Source organism: Salvia splendens, chromosome 6 (assembly GCF_004379255.2).
Source record: "Salvia splendens isolate huo1 chromosome 6, SspV2, whole genome shotgun sequence".
NCBI classification, from domain to species: domain Eukaryota; kingdom Viridiplantae; phylum Streptophyta; class Magnoliopsida; order Lamiales; family Lamiaceae; genus Salvia; species Salvia splendens.
Window position 1 is genome coordinate 21,124,452 of NC_056037.1, and position 18,946 is coordinate 21,143,397.

Consider the following 18,946-nt stretch of genomic DNA (forward strand, 5'->3'; position numbering starts at 1 on the left):
AATGTCTCCCAACATTTCCCATGCCACGGACCGGAGTCGAATGTCCGTCATGTCTCCCGATGTGTGCCAAATGTCTTCGAACATTTTCTAAGGCACGGACAGGAGCAAAATGCCTCCCATGTCTCCCGACAAACGGGAGACGTCCCTTGAGACCAATGGGACACGCCCAACGACCATATCCATGGGAATGACGGGAGACGTCCTGTAGGACTTACCGACCATTCACATTCACGAGGTCTCTCCCCCACATTGGAGTCAGTCGTGTTGATCCCAAAGGCATCAACTCTCGTGTTAGACCCGGCCACTCAATCCATTAGAGGATTCTACGGAACCACTAAAAATGAAACCCCCAGTTCTCGTGTTGGCCCCTAAGGTCCCAACACATGTGTTGATCCCGAAGACCTCTACACTTGATCCGTTGGAGGATCTCAAGGAACCACTAATAGTAGAACCGTCAATTTGTGTGTTGGCTCTGAAGGCCCAAACACTCGTGTTGATCCCAAAGGACTCAACACACGATCCATTGGAGGATCTCGCAGAACCACAAAAACTGGAACCGTCATTCTTCTTAATGTGGAATCATCGGTGCCGCCAAAGGTGGATGCACCAGTCAACCCAAACGGGTTAGTAATTGCTCATGGCGGTATGGGTAGTCATAGGTAATGATGTGGACTCGACAGGAGTCGCGGACCCGATGGGGAACAGTGGGCACGTCGGTGTTGGATTCAGGAAAAGCGGCGACGGCGAACGTAGCAACGGGATCCATCTCCATGCTTAGGTATTAGTTTCGAAAGTTTTAGATTCAATTTAAAGTCCAAACTTCTTCTTCAACGGTAAGTATATCTCGTCTTGCGATTGTTGGTTTTAGATATTTGCAAGCCGAGTCGAGGAGTCCTCTTTCCGCAAGACGAGATACGCACCGGTAGTGCTCTCGGTTTGGTGTGTCGTCACCAAAGATAAAACGGCTTCGTCTCTACAATAGCAGCACCGCTAGCAACAGAGCTCCGGCGAACGGGAGTAAGGCGGGGGCGGAGCTTCGACAGGAAGACTATGCAAAGAGGGAGAGAGCTATGCAAATGATATGAGTTTGTTGTGTGTTTTAATCGTATGCAATGCATGGAGTGACTGCCTATTTATAGGCCAAGTCCACCCATTAGGCATTGATGGAGTCAACAGCCATTACGTATGCCATGATGGCTTGACTGTAACCGCCGGGAAATACTGAATGGTGCACTAGCCATTGGGAGATGAAGAGACATTACCCATCTGGACACTCTAGCCATCGGGGACCTTTTATCTCCCGTTATGCGTCGGGGTCCGTCGGGGACCTTTTGTCTCCCGTTATGCGTCGAGATCCAGCGGGGACCTTTTGTCTCCCGTTATCCGTCGGGGTCCAGCGGGGACCTAACGTTGACCGGGACCACCATGAGTCGGGGTCCGTCGGGGATAGCGTGGAGTTTGAGGTGGTCTAAAAGGTACAAGCGGGGCTTGAACCACGCTCAACGACCAGCTCCAAAGAACAGCCCAAAGACCAATTGCCAAGGCACAAGCCACAAGGCACACGGCGCCCGGTGCACGGGTCATGGTGCACGATGCACGGGCGGGCGGTGGCGCGCGTGCGTGTGCGCGCGTTGGTCTCTGTCACCCATCATATTCCACGATAATTATTACACATAATAATTCATCTTATTAAATACTTCATCAAAGGTGTTTATCATCCCCGATGTTGGATAACTAACACTCAGTTAATTAATCCCTTAGTTTTTCTCATAGCTCATTTCTAGCTTTATTGTGACCAAATTTAATATATTATTTCTCACTCACCGGGAATCGGATTTGAGAAAATGAATATACTACTGTCATCTACTCGGAACGTAGATCGACGCTATTGCATTTAATTTCACAAAATTAAATGTCTTGTAGCAGTTATTATTAGTCAAAGTCGTTTCACCAAGCACGATTCCAATAATCCCCCACATGAGTGGAAATTTCCAAATGCATATGTATGCAGACACAAGCTCAACCCTCAACAGGTATGTAAGCATAAGGATATGTAGTTTTTGGCTTTGAACCATCCATAGTTAACACCATCGGATACACAGGCGGACTAGTACTGTGATGCTTTGAACTATTCCTCCACGGCGTGCACCGAGACAATGATGTTAACACTTAAACACCTCAACCTCATCCGTTCTCACGTTTTGTGTCCATTTCAGGCCTTGGACACCACTTTGGATTCATAAGTGTATTGTTTGAAGCGGTCCCACTTCACACTTACATAGGTGATTCCTCATTAAGTATGTTGCCATACTTAGTCTCCTTGAGAACTTCATCTCAACGAGATCCTTTAGGCATTATTAAAAGTCATAGACTTAATCTCACCACTAGACAAGTTTTTCAACACTCAATTAGTCACTAGGGAATAGATATAGTTGAGTATTTCACACGAACTCTCATAGCTTAGTTTTCCCATTGAACCAAGTTCTTGGGATCTCCAGTAATCATGGTTGGGTTACCACTATGACAATTTTTTAGTTTGTGGATTTTAAACCCATTCCCTCTAACAATTTATTCATTTGATCACGATTTAACCATATGGTTAGCAGATCCGCTAGATTACCCAATGACTTCACATAGTCAAATGTAATCACCTCTGTTGTGATCAAATGTCTCAAAGTATTATGTCGTCGACGAGTATGTCGAGACTTACCATTGTAAAAGCCATTATTTGCCCTTCCTATAGCAGCTTAGCTATCACAATGAATCAACACTGGAGGCACCGGCTTAGACCACCATAGAATATCATCAAGGAATTTCGGCTTCCTCACTAGCTTTATCTAAGGCTATGAATTCCGATTCCATGGTTGATCGTGTTGGTTTTGCCGCGGAAATCAATTTAGTTTGATTGAAGGATTTACATCTAAACATGCTTTTAACCCAATTGTAAACTAGAAACTTGTTTATAAACATATAATCTCATATCATATTGAATATCTTTGCAATTAAATAAAACGATTTACCGTATGAATTCAAGTAAGTGAATACGAACTCCTTCTTCAATCGTCTCTACCACGGATCTTCTGATCTGTTCCCTTTTAACTCGAATTTGACCTTTGTGTGGGCAAAGCTTGTCAAATCCTCAAAAGCTGGAGAAGAATTGAAGACAGAAATCTCTACGGAAGAAGAACCCTAAAAAAATCGATAATTTCTCTCTACAGATTGTAGAGATCGAATTTTTACGTAGAATGAATTAATTTGTCTTCTCTTCTTCTCCCTTTTATATTAAGTTAATTATTTTGGGCCAGACCAGGGATCTGTGGAGGATTGGATTGGGCCACAGTTCAGGCTTTCACTAATTAAATTAAAAACAATTTAATTCAAGCCCAAACTTAAATATTATTATCATCCACTATAGATAAAATATTGACTGCCCATCCAAACCGAAATTATGAGTATTCTGAGACTTCCTCTTTAATTAAATCATTTCCCATGTTAAAGATATAAATATCCATTAATTAATATCAAGTCTGTTATCTGACTATTATTAATTAATTTCTTTTTCCAATAGTGGTCTAGTTTAGAAACATTATTTATTATTCGTGGAATAAATTCCAACTGGCCAGTTTTCTGAATAATAAAACCTTTTTCTAAACACCTCTTGAGGATATTATCATACTGGTCTCTCCCAGCACACGATTCATTGCAATAATAATACTAGCACCACTTAGACATTAATGATCATTACCCAATCTATCAGGATTCTTGGGCAGCGAAATTCCCTCACCATTTGATAAGTCAAAGTAGTTTTCAATTAATATCGTATGCTCAAAGTTATGTCAACAATGATTAAGAAACGACAATCACCGAGACCTCGTCTTTCAGTAAATAGCCAAGAAAGTCTTATCTCACTGTTTGATCCTTTCAGTGCTATACCACACCGACGTCGTTCATTTCCTTAGGTAAGGAAACTTTTGGACTGACGTCGCAACCTTTCACGATAGGTAGTCAAAGCCTATCTAGGTTGTGAAACAATTTTCCTTATGCAAGAACCGATAAGTTACCTACTGTGAACGTTGCTCACAACTCGTCTACTATGCAGAAGACTTAGACTTATTTTGCTTAAACTATGTATTTAAATGGAAAACGCATTTCAACATCTCATAAATACATAAGCAATACATAAGAAATACATAAGCAATACATAAGAAATACATAAGCAAAATACATTGTACCAAAATATTATTTCTCATAAAATGGTAACAAATGGATAAAAGAGTTATTACATATACAAGCATTCGAAAGATGCTTTCAGTATACTAAACTCTAACAATCTCCCACTTATACTCAAAATAGTTTTCGAGTATACCAAAACTGCAAAATCCTCCCACTTATACTGAAAGCGGGTCTAGGTCAATCGAACACCTAATCCTTTCACGTGACGTTCAAACATCCTGGCTGGAAGTGCCTTTGTGAATGGATCTGCCAAGTTGTTTTCTGATGCGATCTTGACCTCTTCAATGTCTCCTCTCCGCACTATATCACAAATGATGTGATATTTCCTTTCTATGTGTTTGCTTGACTTGTGGGCTCGTGGTTCCCTTAAGTTTTCCACAGCACCAGAATTATTACAATAAACAGTGATGCTTTTGGGCATACTCGGAATCACATTCAAATCAATAAGAAAGTTTCTGAACCATACTGCTTCCTTTGCGGCTTCTGATGTTGCCACATATTCAGCTTCCATGGTAGAGTCTGCGATCCATTTCTGCTTCACACTCTTCCAAATTACGGCTCCACCTCCTAAAGTAAACACATATCCAGAGGTTGATTTTCTCAAATCCCGATCAGACTGAAAGTCTGAATCAGTGTAACCCAAAGGATATATCTCGGATGCCTGGTAAACTAGAGAATACTCCTTAGTTCTTCTCAGATACTTGAGTATTTTCTTTACCGCAATCCAGTGTCCTTGACCAGGGTTTGACTGATACCTTGCTACCATGCCAATGGCAAAGCAAATATCGGGCCTTGTGCATAACATAGCATACATGAGACTCCCAACAGCTGATGCATAGGGATCCTTCTCATAGCTTCTATCTCAATAGGTGTTTTGGGACACATATCCTGAGACAGGGTGATTCTATGGCTAAAAGGTAGAAAACCTTTCTTGGAATCTTGCATACTAAAGCGTTTAACTATCGTATCGATTTAAGATTCTTGAGACAGGCACAACATCCTTTTCTGGAGGTTCCTAAGAACTTTAATGCCTAGGATGTGTCCAGCTTCTCCCATATCTTTCATCTCAAATTGACTTGAAAGCCAATCTCTCACGTCTGACAACATTTTCTTACTGTTTCCAATCAACAGTATGTCATCTACGTAGAGTACCATAAACACTACATTCTTACCTTCAACTCTCTTGTACACGCAGCTCTCATCTGGGCACTGCTCAAAGCCAAAAGACTTAACAGTTTGGTCAAAACACATGTTCCATGATCGGGATGCTTGCTTGAGGCCATAAATGGCCTTCTTAAGCTTCCACACCATGTGTTCTTTGCCCTTGACTACATATCCCTCGGGTTGTTCCATGTAGATGGTCTCCTCAAGACTTTCATTAAGGAAAGCTGTCTTGACGTCCATCTGTCATACCTCCCAATCCATGTAGGTTGCGATAGACAAAAGAATTCGGATTGACTTGAGCATAGCTACTGGCGAAAAGGTCTCATCGTAATCGATACCTTCTCTCTAGGTATAACCCTTAGCTACTAGTCTTGCTTTGAAGACTTTGACTCGTCCGTCAGGTCCTCGTTTGCGTTTGTAAATCCATTTGCTCCCAATGGCAGTACAACCTTCAGGTAGGACTAACAAATCATAAACGTCTTTGTCTATCATTGATTGTAGTTCAGAATCCATTCCTTCTTTCCAGGAATGACTATCTGAATCTGCCATCGCCTCTTTAAAGTTCCATGGGTCTGATACATTGTCGTCTGGGTCTAAGTCAGATGACTCACCCAAACCAATGTATCTTTCTGGTTCATGGGGAACCTTCCCACTACGACAGGGCTCTACAATTTGTGGTACAGAAGTTGATATCTCAGGTATAGATTGTACTTGTGTTATTTGTTCTTTGCTTGTGCAAACTGAAGTATCTCTTAGTTCCTCAAGAGCTACTTCACTGCTGGGCTTATGATTCATCACGTAGTCTTCTTCTAAGAACTTAGCATTTGTGCTAACAAATACCTTCTTATCTCGTAGACTATAGAATTCATAGCCTTTTGTTCCACTGGGATACCCTACAAACAAACATACCTTAGTACGAGACTCCAACTTCTTGGATCTTTCTCCAACACGTGTGCTGGACAACCCCACACTCTGAGATGTCTCAGACTATATTTTCGTCCAGTTCACAACTCATGTGGTGTTGTAGGTACTGATTTGGATGGTAAGGTATAGCTTGCTGTGAGCAATGCGTGTCCCCAGAACGAAATAGGTAACTTAGCATAACTCATCATCGATCGAACCATTTCTAAGAGGGTTGTATTCCTTCGTTCGGCTACGCCGTTCTGTTGGGGTGTGCCAGGCGCAGTCAATTGGGATTCAATTCCCGCTTCTGATAAGTAGTCCAAGAACTCACTACTAAGGTACTCGCCTTCACGGTCAGACTGTAGAGCCTTGATTGTCTTACCATGTCGCGTCTCCACAAGCGCCCTGAATTCTTTGAACTTTTCAAAAGATTCCGACTTGTGACGCATCAAATAGACATATCCAACTTTCAAGTAGTCATCAATGAAGGTGATGAAATACTGAAAGCCGCCTCTAGTTTGAGTAGTCATTGGACCACACACATCAGAATGAACGAGCTCAAGTACTTCCTTGGCCCTGTTACCCTTGACCTTAAATGGTCTCTTAGTCATCTTACCTTCCAAACATGATTCACAAGTTGTATAAGATTCTATTTCTAGATCCTTAAGCAGACCTTGGTCTACCAACGCTTGAATCCTAGTAGGGTTAGCATGACCAAGTCTAAGGTGCCATAAGTACGTTTCGTTCATTGAAACAGAAGGAGATTTTCTTTTTCGAGAAACTTTCGATGTTGAGTTAGATTCAGTTTTATGTTGCATATACTGTGTACACATTATAGTGTAAAGGTTGTTTTCCATGATACCACGACAGATATAAGAACCACATTTCTTGATAATGCATGAATCATCAAATGAAATCAAATATCCATTAGAAACAAGTTTAGAAACTGAAATTAAGTTTTTTCTAAACGAAGGTATCAACAAAACATTGTTCAACACTAAAACTCTATCACTAGAAAAACGTAAATAAACGTCTCCCACTGCAACGGCTGCCACTCTCGTAGCATCGCCCAGCTGGATCTCGATCTCTGTTTCATTCAACTACCTTGTTACCTGCATTAAATCAGGATCAAAGCAAACATGATCAGTAGCTCCAGTATCAACCACCCATTACTGAGTAGATACAACTGCTAAACATGATTCAACAATGAAAGCTTGGTGCATACCTGAGCCATTGGCCTTTTTAGGACAATCCGGCTTCCAATGCCCCTTTTCGCCGCATTTGAAACACTTGCCACTTTGCTTCTTGTTCGTGTTCACCCGTTTCTTTTTGCCCTTAGTTTTGTTTGGTGCTACAACATTCTGGGCATTCTTCTTCCCCTTACCTAGCTTAGAGCCTGAGGAAGACGGCCTAGAACTCATCATAGCAGCCTTTATCTGGACCATAAGATCCTCCGCTGACTGTAACTCAGTCAACAGTTCAGCTAGAGTGTAAGCCCTCTTGTTCATCTCGAAATTGAGCTTGAACTGGTGATAGCTAGCTGGAAAAACTCTGAAGGATTATAGTTACTTGGGACTCGGGATCAATGATCCCTCCCAAAACCTCCATTTGATTGAGGTGACTCATCATCTCGAGGACATGGTCCCTCACAGATGTACCCTCCTTCATAACCTTAGTCATGATGCTCCGAAAGGCTAAAGATTTAGCCGCTAGATTCTGAGTACCAAAAAGGTTATTAAGATTGTTCATAATCTCAGTAGCAGTGTTCATGCCTTGATGCTGATGTTGAAGTACTATTGACATAGAAGCCAACATGTAGCACTTCACCATCTCATTGGCTTTACATCACTTTCTGTATATTTCTTGCACTGCTACAAACGCATTTGCAGCAGGTTCAGGTGCACATTCAGTAGTGAGCACATATTTGTACTCTTCGGCAGTGAGAACGATATCCAAGTTTTGTTTCCATACGATATAGTTATGACCTTCGAGTTTGTGTTCTTTAAGAATAGCGGAAAGAGGATTGAACGACATCTTGATTTGGATTTAGCTGAGAAAATAAATAGCTTATTGTTACAAACTATGTAAGATTCTAAAGAGTAAAAACCATTAAAACAGTTTAGATTCTCACAACAGTTAAATAGAATTAAGTACACCTCTAGGGAGGTCAAGTAAACGATTCATATTTAACAAAATTCTGGTCACAACATCGACGAATAGTCCAGAGACCAGTAAGGTGGCATGGCCGCTAAACGTTGCCTAAGCCTGTACCATTGAATATTTACCCCAAGGATTTCATTTCCGTATTGATACTCCTTCTAGGGAAGGTCGCACGCCACAAACAAAATTCTATAGTTATTTCACAAGTTAATTTAATCTTCAGAACTCTGCAATTTCTTAGGATTAAAGCTCCCACTAAGGTGGGTCGCGATAATATTGGAAATCACGTCTGGATAAAATTGAACTTTATTTTGAGAAGTCTAACCAATGAACTTGCTATTTCTTAGGATTAAGGCTCCCACTAAGGTGAGTCGCATTAATATTAGAAACTGCTTCATACATAGACTAATTCTTTGGAGACCATATACGACAGGGATCGTAATTATCGCTTAGTTATTTTAAGGTATGGTTTTTATTTTAATTATCACTTAAGTGAATTAGTCAGAAAGTTCACTTATATTAATTTCAAATTAATAGGTAGTTCTATTAAATCCATGAAATTAAACTAAGATAATTAAATAATTTGATTAATTAATAATTTATAAATTATAAATAATTAATCAAATATTTTCTTTAATTAATATTAATCGATTATTATTAAATAATAATAATATTAATTATAATACTCATCATTAGATGTAGGAAATCTAGATATAATAGGATTTAGTCGAAAAATACTCATCCAAATCATCTTAAGATATATTCTAGATAAATAAAATTTATCAATATCTTATAGATAAGGATTATAATTCAAACCTATCTATATCACGATAAGTATATATTATGGACATAATCTACATTAAATTCCAATTTATTTCTTCCATAAAAAAATATGGAATCCTAGATTTATAGGATTTATTTGAACAACCAAATCTATTCTAACTAGGATATATCTAGATAGAAACAATCTATCAAAATCCCTAAGATATAGATTAAAGTTCAAACCTATGTCAAATCATAATAAATTAATTTAATGATATTCCATATAAAAATTAATTTTGATTTTAGTTCCACAGCATTTGATCGATTAAAATATTATCAATGCTAACTAAAATTACCAAAACTAATTCCAACGAGACATGGTGTCTCATTCACATTCACGTAAAACATATCACTAAATTATAATCATATCAATATATTAATGATATTCACGTAATATAGCAAATGATTTTGTTCAGAGATACACATAACAAACCAAAATAAATATTGCACTTATTCACATAGTCAGTTTCTTTAAAAAAACGTTGGAGACTCTTTCTCATTCACGCAACAAAACAACCCATCTTCCATAATTTACGTAACAACCGAAACTGAATCAGTTTCAAAAATTCAGATTTTGCGGCTGCCTTCAGCACTGCTCTTAGACATGAAAACACGTCCAGCAGTAGCCTCCGACGGAGATAGAAACTGATCGTCGGCCAGCCTGCATCAAAACACCCGTCAACTCCGCCCGCAACAGGCTGCTCTCGGCTGGAACAACACAACCAACAGCCGTCTGCGTCAGTTAGCGATCACGAGAATCGCCGACGCTGCTCTCGGCATGTAGAACAGCTAGCAACGCCTTTCGGCTCCCACTGATCTCTCCTCCTCGTAGACCAGCCAGCCCCGTAACATGGTCGAAACTTATCGCCATCAGAGCTACTTCTCGTCGACAAGTCGGCGTGTGATCCGGAGCTGCCCCGGCATTCAACCAGCAGCTCCCACTGATTTTCCGTCGAAGGAGCAGCTCTCAGCGATAAAGTACCAGCCGCTCCCAAGCCTTGCGTGAATTTTAATCAGCTTGGTCATGGCTCGGATGCCATGATCATGATCCTTACGACACCTGATTGTCCAGCCCTAGGTTTGAAACCGTAGGACACAACCAAGTCTCCAAGATTGAATCTATGGCCTGTTCTAAAGGCTGCGAGCAGCTCCGGCGCAAGCGCCAGCTGCTCGTGATCTAAAACACCCATATTCGATCGTTTCGAATGTTCATAGTTCAATAATTCGTACAAAGAATTCAAAGAACACATAAACATGCATCGAAAAACGTTAAACATTCTATTCATACAATCAAAGCATGTAGTAAATCAAACAACCAGGGCCTAAAAACCGGCTCTGATACCAATTGTTGGTTTTGCAGCGGAAATGAATTTAGTTTGATTGAACGATTTACATCTAAACATGCTTTTAACCCAATTGTAAACTAGAAACATGTTTATAAACATATAATCTCAGATCATATTGAATATCTTTGCAATTAAATACAACGATTTACCGTATGAATTCAAGTAATTGAATTCGAACTCCTTCTTCAATCGTCTCTACCACGGATCTTCTGATCTGTTACCTTTTAACTCGAATTTGACCTCTGTGTGGGAAAAGCTTGTCAAATCCTCAAAAGCTGGGGAAGAATTAAAGACAGAAATCTCTACGGAAGAAGAACCCTAAAAAAATTGATAATTTCTCTCTACAGATTGTAGAGATCGAATTTTTACGTAGAATGAATTAATTTGTCTTCTCTTCTTCTCCCTTTTATATTAAGTTAATTATTTAGGGCCAGACCAGGGATCTGTGGAGGATTGGATTGGGCCACAGTTCAGGCTTTCACTAATTAAATTAAAAACAATTTAATTCAAGCCCAAACATAAATATTATTATCATCCACTATAGATATAATATTGACTGCCTATCCAAACCGAAATTACGAGAATTCCGGGACTTCCTCTTTAATTAAATCATTTCCCGTGTGCTATCAAGTCTGCTATCTGACTATTATTAATTAATTTCTTTTTCCAAGAGTGGTCTAGTTTAGAAACATTATTTATTATTCATGGAATAAATTTCAACTGACCAGTTTTCTGAATAATAAAACATTTTTCTAAACACCTCTTGAGGATATTATCATACCGGCCTCTCCCAGCACACGATTCATTGCAATAACAATACTAGCATCACTTAGACATTAATGATCATTACCCAATCTATCAGGATTCTTGGGCAACGAAATTCCCTCACCATTTGATAAGTCAAAGTATGTTTTCAATTAATATCGTATGCTCAAAGTTATGTCAACAATGATTAAGAAGCGACAATCACTGAGACCTCGTCTTTAGTAAATAGCCAAGAAAGACTTATCTCACTGTTTGATCCTTTAAGTGCTATACTACACCGACGTTGTTCATTTCCTTAGGTAAGGAAACTTTCGGACTGACGTCGCAACCTTTTACGATAGGTAGTCAAAGCCTATCTAGGTTGTAAAACAATTTTCCTTCTGCAAGAATCGACAAGTTACCTACTGTGAACGCTGCTCACAACTCGTCTACTATGCAGAAGACTTAGACTCATTTTGCTTAAACTATGTATTTAAATGGAAAACGCATTTCAACATCTCATAAATACATAAGCAAAATACATTATAACAAAATATTCTTTCTTATAAAATGGTAACAAATGGATAAAAGAGTTATTACATATACAAGCATTCGAAAGATGCTTTTAGTATACTAAACTCTAACAGATCAGGCTATACATGTCTGTTTTGTGGATTTCCACGAGACAGTACCCCCCAATAGTAAAGACATATCCACTTGTTCAAAGTGAGTCTTTGTTATCGGATATCCAGTTCGCATCACAGTACCCTTCAAGTACCGGGGGGTATATCGAGAATTATAGCCCATGATTTTGAGTATATTTCAGGCATCTCAAAACTCTTACAAGAGCTTTCCAATGCTCCTTGCTTGAATTGCTCGTGTAACGACTCAACTTGTTCACTACGCAAACAATGTCAAGTCTAGTGCAATTAGTCAAATACATAATGCACCCAATGACCTTTGCATATCTTCTTATGCAACAGGCTCGCCCTTGTTCTTTTGCTCAAGTGAACATTGAGCTCTATAGGTGTCTCAGCCGACATGCCATCATAGGCGTTGAATCTCTTTAGTACTTTCTCAACATAATGAGATTGTGTTAAGATGATTCCTTTGAATTAGAATTTTTCATTCCAAAAATCACATCGGCTAGACCCATATCCTTCATGTCAAAGTTTCTCTTTAACATGGTTTTCGTATAGTTAATCACTTAGGTGTTACTACCCATGGTTAACATATCTTTAATGTAGAGGCACACTATAACGTATCCATTATCAGTGTTATTAATGTAGACACATTTGTCACATTCATTGATTTTAAAGTCATTTGATAACATCACACTACCAAATTTCAAGCATCGACGCTCGTTTCATTCCATAGAAGGACTTAAGCAGTTTGCAAACCTTTCTCTCTTGTCCAAGTACTACAAAACCTTCAGGTTGTTTATAGAGTTCATCTTAAGTCAACATTTATACTTATCAACTGTTTCAACGACCTTAAACTTGCTTTTATGGACTCATTTGCATCCTAAAGGTTTAGCACCTTCAGGTAGATCAACCAACACCTAAGTGCGGTATAGCAAAAATTGAACCAATTTCGCTTTGAATAGTTTCTCTTTAATGCAGCCCGTCTGGGCCAGTAAAGGCTACTTTTATCGATGTTAGTTCTTCATCCAACATAAAAGCAATATAGTAAGGGCCAATTGTCTTTGGTGTACTGACCCTACTACCACGTCTTAGTATTGTATCGTTTGGATCGGGCCTTGTTTGCTTGTGCGATTCTGGCTCTTCATCCGCTGATTCAGAACTAGTGGCTTCATCCTCAATTCTCATCTCAGAATTGGATGCAACATTTTCCTTGTCTTTGCGAGGAAATATATTTTTCAAGCAATACTACATTTCTTGACTCGATTGTTATTCCTACTGTCGCAGTCGGTATTTCAGACTTGTAGACAACAAATCAATAAGCACTCCTATTAAGTGCATACCCAATAAAGATGCAATCAACCGTGTTAGGACCGATTGTAACTTCTTTCGGCATAGGAACCATCACCTTTGTCAAACACCCCCACACTTTGAGGTATTTCTAGGATGACTTCCTTCTCTTCCACAACTCATAAGGAGTAACATCCTTACTTTTGAGTGGGATTTTGTTTAGGATGTAGTTGGCTGTCAAAACAGTTTCCCCCCACATGTTCTGGGGCATCCCTGAACTAATCAGTAACGCATTTATCATCTCTTTAAGAGTTCAGTTTCTTGCGTTCTGTAGCACCAATAGATTGTGGTGAATATGGTGCAACCGTTTGAAGAATTATACCACTTGTGTTGCATAATTCCTCAAACGGGGCTACGTAGTCGCCTCCTCTGTCACTTTGAATCATTTTGATTTACAATCCAAGTTGATTCCCGACTTCGTTCTTATAATTTTTGAACACTTCAATTGCTTCATCTGTACTTCTTAAAAAATAAAGATAGCAACATCTTGTGCAATCATCTATGAATGTGATAAAGTATTTTATACCACTTCTAGTTTGCACGAATTTTAAATCACATACATCAATATGAATTTTCAAGGGGTTTCATGTTTCGTTTAATAGAATAAACGATAATCTAGTCATTTTCGCCTCAAGACAAGTCTCACATTTGTTTTGGGTATTCACTTCTTTTGTCTTTAGTAAATTCAAGTTTACTAAACTTTTATAGCATTAAGATTCACATGTCCTAATCTATAATGCCACAACTAGAAAGAAGTATTTGCATTTTCATTTTTAGCCAATGGCTTTTCAACGCGGGTAATAGCCGATACACTTAGTTTAAAAAGAACCCTCGGTTACATAACATTTTTCGATGGGTTTTCCAAACTTATACACAAAGAACTTATCAGACTCAAATACAAGTTTAAACCCCTATTTACAAGTATTGATTCAGAAACTATGTTCTTGCGTATGTCCGGGACATGTAGCATTTTCCTAGAAGGATTGTCACGTCGGAAGTCATCTTGAGGACCACATCTCCAAAGTCGACACATTTGGACGAGGCTTGGTTCCCCATGTTGAGCTTCCTCCCCTCAACAGTCTTGTAAGTGTAGAACTTACTTCTATCGGCACACACGTGGGCAGTGACGCCCGTGTCGATATACCAACCACATTTGTTCTCGACGTGATTGACTTCTTCAGTTACCACGGCGGCTATGTTGCCTTTGGCATGTTTGATAAATTTGGCACCACCAAGCTTCTTGGTTAGCGGCTTCATCTTTCTCCCGACATCTGAACGGGAGTCAAATGTCTCCCCATGTCTCCCGACAAACGGGGAGACCGATGGGTGCAAAATTTGCTCCCGACATCTCCTAAGAGACAGACGTGTGTAAAATTTCTCCCGATATCTCACATGGGATGTAAGGGTGCAAAACGTCTACTGAAATTTCCCAAGGCACGGATAGGGGCCCATGTCTCCCGATGAACAGGAGACCAACGGGTGCAAAATTTGCTCCCGACATTTCCCACGGCACAGATATATGTCATACGTCTCTCGACATATTCTAAGGCACTAACGGGAGTGAAATGTCTCCCGACGATTTGAAGGCACGAACCGGTTAGAAATGTCTCCCGACATTTCCCATGCCACGGACGGGAGTTGAATGTCCGTCATGTCTCCCGACGAATGGGAGACGTCTCTTGGGACCAATGTGTGCCAAATGTCTTTGAACATTTCTAAGGCACGGACGGGAGCAAAAAGTCTTCCATGTCTCCCGACGAACGGGAGACGTCCCTTAAGATCAATGGGACACGCCCAACGACCCTATCCATGGGAACAGCGTGAGACGTCCCGTATGACTTACCGACCATTCACATTCACGAGGTCTCTCCCCCACATTGGAGTCAGACGTGTTGATCCCAAAGGCATCAACTCTCGTGTTGGACCCGGCCACTCAATCCATTAGAGGAATCTACGGGGCCACTAAAAATGGAACCCCCAGTTCTCGTGTTGGCCCCTAAGGTCCCAACACACGTGTTGATCCCGAAGGCCTCAACACTTGATTCGTTAGAGGATCTCAAGGAACCACTAATAGTGAAACCGTCAATTTGCGTGTTGGCCGCGAAAGCACCAACACTCGTGTTGATCCCAAAGGACTCAACACACGATCCATTGGAGGATCTCGCGGAACCACAAAAAGTGGAACCGTCATTCTTCGTGTTGGTCCCGAAAGCCCCAACACCCGTGTTGACCTCGAATGGTCCAAAACTCAATCCTATCAAGGATCCCATGGACCCACTTAATGGGGAATCATCGGTGCCACCAAAGGTGGATGCACCAGTCAACCCAAACGGGTTAGTAATTGCTCATGGCGTTATGGGTAGTCGTAGGTAATAATGTGGACTCGACGGGAGTTGTGGTCATGGCGGGGACCCAACGGGGAACAGTGGGCACGTCGGTGTTGGAGTCAGGGAAAGCGGCGACGGCGAACGTAGCAACGGGATCCATCTCCATGCTAAGGTATTAGTTTTGAAAGTTTTAGATTCAATTTAAGTCCAAACTTCTTCTTCAATGGTAAGTATATCTCGTCTTGCGATTGTTGGTTTTAGATATTTGACTGTGATACAAAGATACACTAACCGGGCGTAATACAACCCAATGAAGAACGGAGAAACTAAACGGAAATGAACTGAATTGAAATAACAAATTAGAAACTATAAATCGTAGATATAATTTGTAAGTCGAGTCAAGGAGTCCTCTGTCCGCAAGATGAGATACGCATCGGTAGTGCTCTCGGTTTGGCGTGTCGTCCCCAAAGATAAAACAACTTCGTCTGTGCAGTAGCAGCACCGCTAGCAGCAGAGCTCTGGCGAACGGGAGTAAGGCGGGGGCGGAGCTTCGACGGGAAGACTATGCAAAGAGGGAGAGAGCTATGCAAATGATATGAGTTTGTTATGTGTTTTAATCGTATGCAATGCATGGAGTGACTGTCTATTTATAGGTCAAGTCCACCCATTGGGCATTGATGGAGTCAACAACCATTACGTATGCCATGATGGCTTGACTGTAACCGCCGGGGGTTACTGACTGGTGCACTATCCATTGGGAGCTGAAGAGACACGACGCATCTGGACACACTAGCCATCTGGGACCTTTTGTCTCCCGTTATGCATCGGGGTCCATCGGGGACCTTTTGTGTCCCGTTATGCGTCGGGATCCAGCGGGGACCTTTTGTCTCCCGTTATGTGTCGACGCCCGTTATGAGTCTGGGTCCGTCGGGGATAGCGTGGAGTTTGAGGTGGCATAAAAGGAACAAGCGTGGCTTGAACCACGCTCAACAACCAGCTCCAAAGACCACCCAAAGACCAATTGCTAAGGCACGGGGCACGGTGCACGGTGCGCGGTGCGCGCGTGTGGGCTCAGTCACCCATCTTATTCCACGATAATTATTACACATAATAATTCATCTTATTAAATACTTCATCAAAGAAGTTTATCATCCCCGATGTGGGATAATTAATACTTAGTTAATTAATCCCTTAGTTTTTCTAATAGCTCATTTCTAGCTTTATTGTGACCAACTTTAATATATTATTTCTCACTCAGCGGGAATCGGATTTGAGAAAATGAATATACTACGGTCATCTGCTCGGAACGTAGATCGACCCTATCGCATTTAGTTTTATAAAATTAAATGTCTTGTAACATTTATTATTAGTTAAAATCGTTTGACCAAGTAAGATTCCAACAAGACAATAAGATGGACCGACAATCATTTATATAAGAGCAATCTAAAAACATGTCAGCATCATCACATGGGTTTCTATGTCGCAAGCTGGTCACATTTCACATTTCACATCTCACATCATTTTACTTAGTGTTCAATTTCATTCATGTTTTGTTATTAATTGCCGTCTCATTCATATTTTGTTATTAATTGCCGTCTAAAGTAATCCAATAATGTTCCCCTTCCCTTTTAAATGTAAATCGTTTTCATCGTTATTTTTGTTTTTGCAGATACTGAGACATAATTTTCGTATGCTATAATACTCTTATGGCATTTTGTCATAGTTCTATTTTATATCGTGACTAATATATCCTAATATCAAATTAAGTATCTTATCTAATAGGATTGATATGTTGAGCGCCAGCTTGAGCGACCGTTTCTCTAATCACATTTTTTTCTTTTACTTTTTTTAATTAAAAATTTTATAATATGTTTATAATATTTTTCACCTCTTGAATCTTGTTTTCACAGCCTCAATCATGAATTTTTTTATTCACAATTATTTGGTATGGATATACTAAGCAATTTCTGAACTCTCTTCCTACATCCCTTTTCAAGTTTCGGCACATAATTCTTAGTTTTTTTTAATATGAATACATTCAACAAATTTCGAATCTCCGTCGATAAAAAGGATGGCAAACTGAAGAAGCAGAAGAAGAATAGAGAAGTAATTTGATTATTACTTTGCCAATTGGGATGCGCAATTTTGTTTGGAAATTTATCACAATTACTGATTCTCTTCATTCTTGCCTAATTCTAATTCTTGAAAATTTCAAAATCCATCTGCGCAAATTTGAGATTCTTGAAAATTTTGGAAATGCAAGAAATTACAAGATAAGATGTTATGATTAATTAAGTTTGGAGAAAAATGTTGTGGAAACTCAATTTGAAGAAAAAATCGATAAAGAGAGAACAAATTGTGTTGTGGAGTATGTGGTGATGAATGTGCAGATGAGTTTTTTGAAGCAATATCGCTGAAAAATAAGAAATAAGAGGCGATTTCACATTAAATAAAGAAATAAAAAAATACTTAATGTAAATATTATTCATACTATAAAAAAAATAATGTGATTAATGAAACAGTCGTTCTAGCTGGCATTCAAAATTAGCGCTCAGCATATCAATCCTCTCTTATCAATCCTCTCTTATGTAAATGCATGTTCATTAGAGATAAACTTGAATCATACATCAAAGTCATAAATATATCTCAAAAAATTTCATATGTAATTTAACACTTCTTTAAAAAAATATTAATTTAGATTATAAATTTATTATTATAGTAGTAGGAGTTAATTAATATATGAAAAAAGTTTTAAAAATTAAAACATTTTTCTTAATCAAATTTGAATTGTATAATAAAATAATATAGTTATTATGATGAAGCACTTTTTTTTGCGTTATCTTTTTTATTTTTGTGTTATTTTCCATAGCTTCAATATTTTTCTATTTTAATTGACTGGTAATAGTAAAACTTAGTCACTCAACTGTCTCGGCGCAGTGAAATTATGCTTAAAATATTTAACTGTGTAACTTTAAAATATTAATTAAATGAGTTAAGAACATAAGATTATGTTTGTTAATAAGGTTCGACTATAACTTTAAAAAAATTAAAGCTCAAGAAATTATTATTTTACGTTCTCATTTGAGATTATTTTAGTGTTTCGTATGTCAACTAACTAAGGTTAAGAAATATGAATATTAAGAATTGTATGCTATATTATATATTTTTATATTTTAGAGTTAGGAATTATAATATTTGCAAGAAAATGAGAAAATATTAAATGTATAATTTTAAAACTTTAAATATATGAGTTAAA

At 39.1% G+C, this 18,946-nt stretch overlaps 1 protein-coding gene across 1 annotated transcript; it reads right to left on the reverse strand.

Moving 5' to 3' along the window:
* Positions 1 to 7,392: 7,392 nt before the first annotated feature.
* On the reverse strand, positions 7,393 to 8,130 carry LOC121808958. The gene is made up of 3 exons (XM_042209514.1): positions 7,959 to 8,130; positions 7,526 to 7,840; positions 7,393 to 7,412 (listed from the first exon to the last, which is right to left on the reverse strand). Exons 1-3 carry the CDS (start codon positions 8,128 to 8,130, stop codon positions 7,393 to 7,395), a joined length of 507 nt encoding a protein of 168 aa, XP_042065448.1.
* Between the last annotated feature and the right edge of the window lie 10,816 nt (positions 8,131 to 18,946).

Excerpts from the sequence above, each read along its gene's own strand:
- LOC121808958 (XM_042209514.1), bottom strand. The coding sequence starts at position 8,130 with ATGGTGAAGTGCTACATGTTGGCTTCTATGTCAATAGTACTTCAACAT. Across the intron at positions 7,841-7,958 it reads GACTAAGGTTATGAAGGAGG|CTAGCTATCACCAGTTCAAG; the intron begins GTACATCTGTGA and ends GAGTTTTTCCAG. Across the intron at positions 7,413-7,525 it reads TAAAAAGGCCAATGGCTCAG|GTAACAAGGTAGTTGAATGA; the intron begins GTATGCACCAAG and ends GATTTAATGCAG.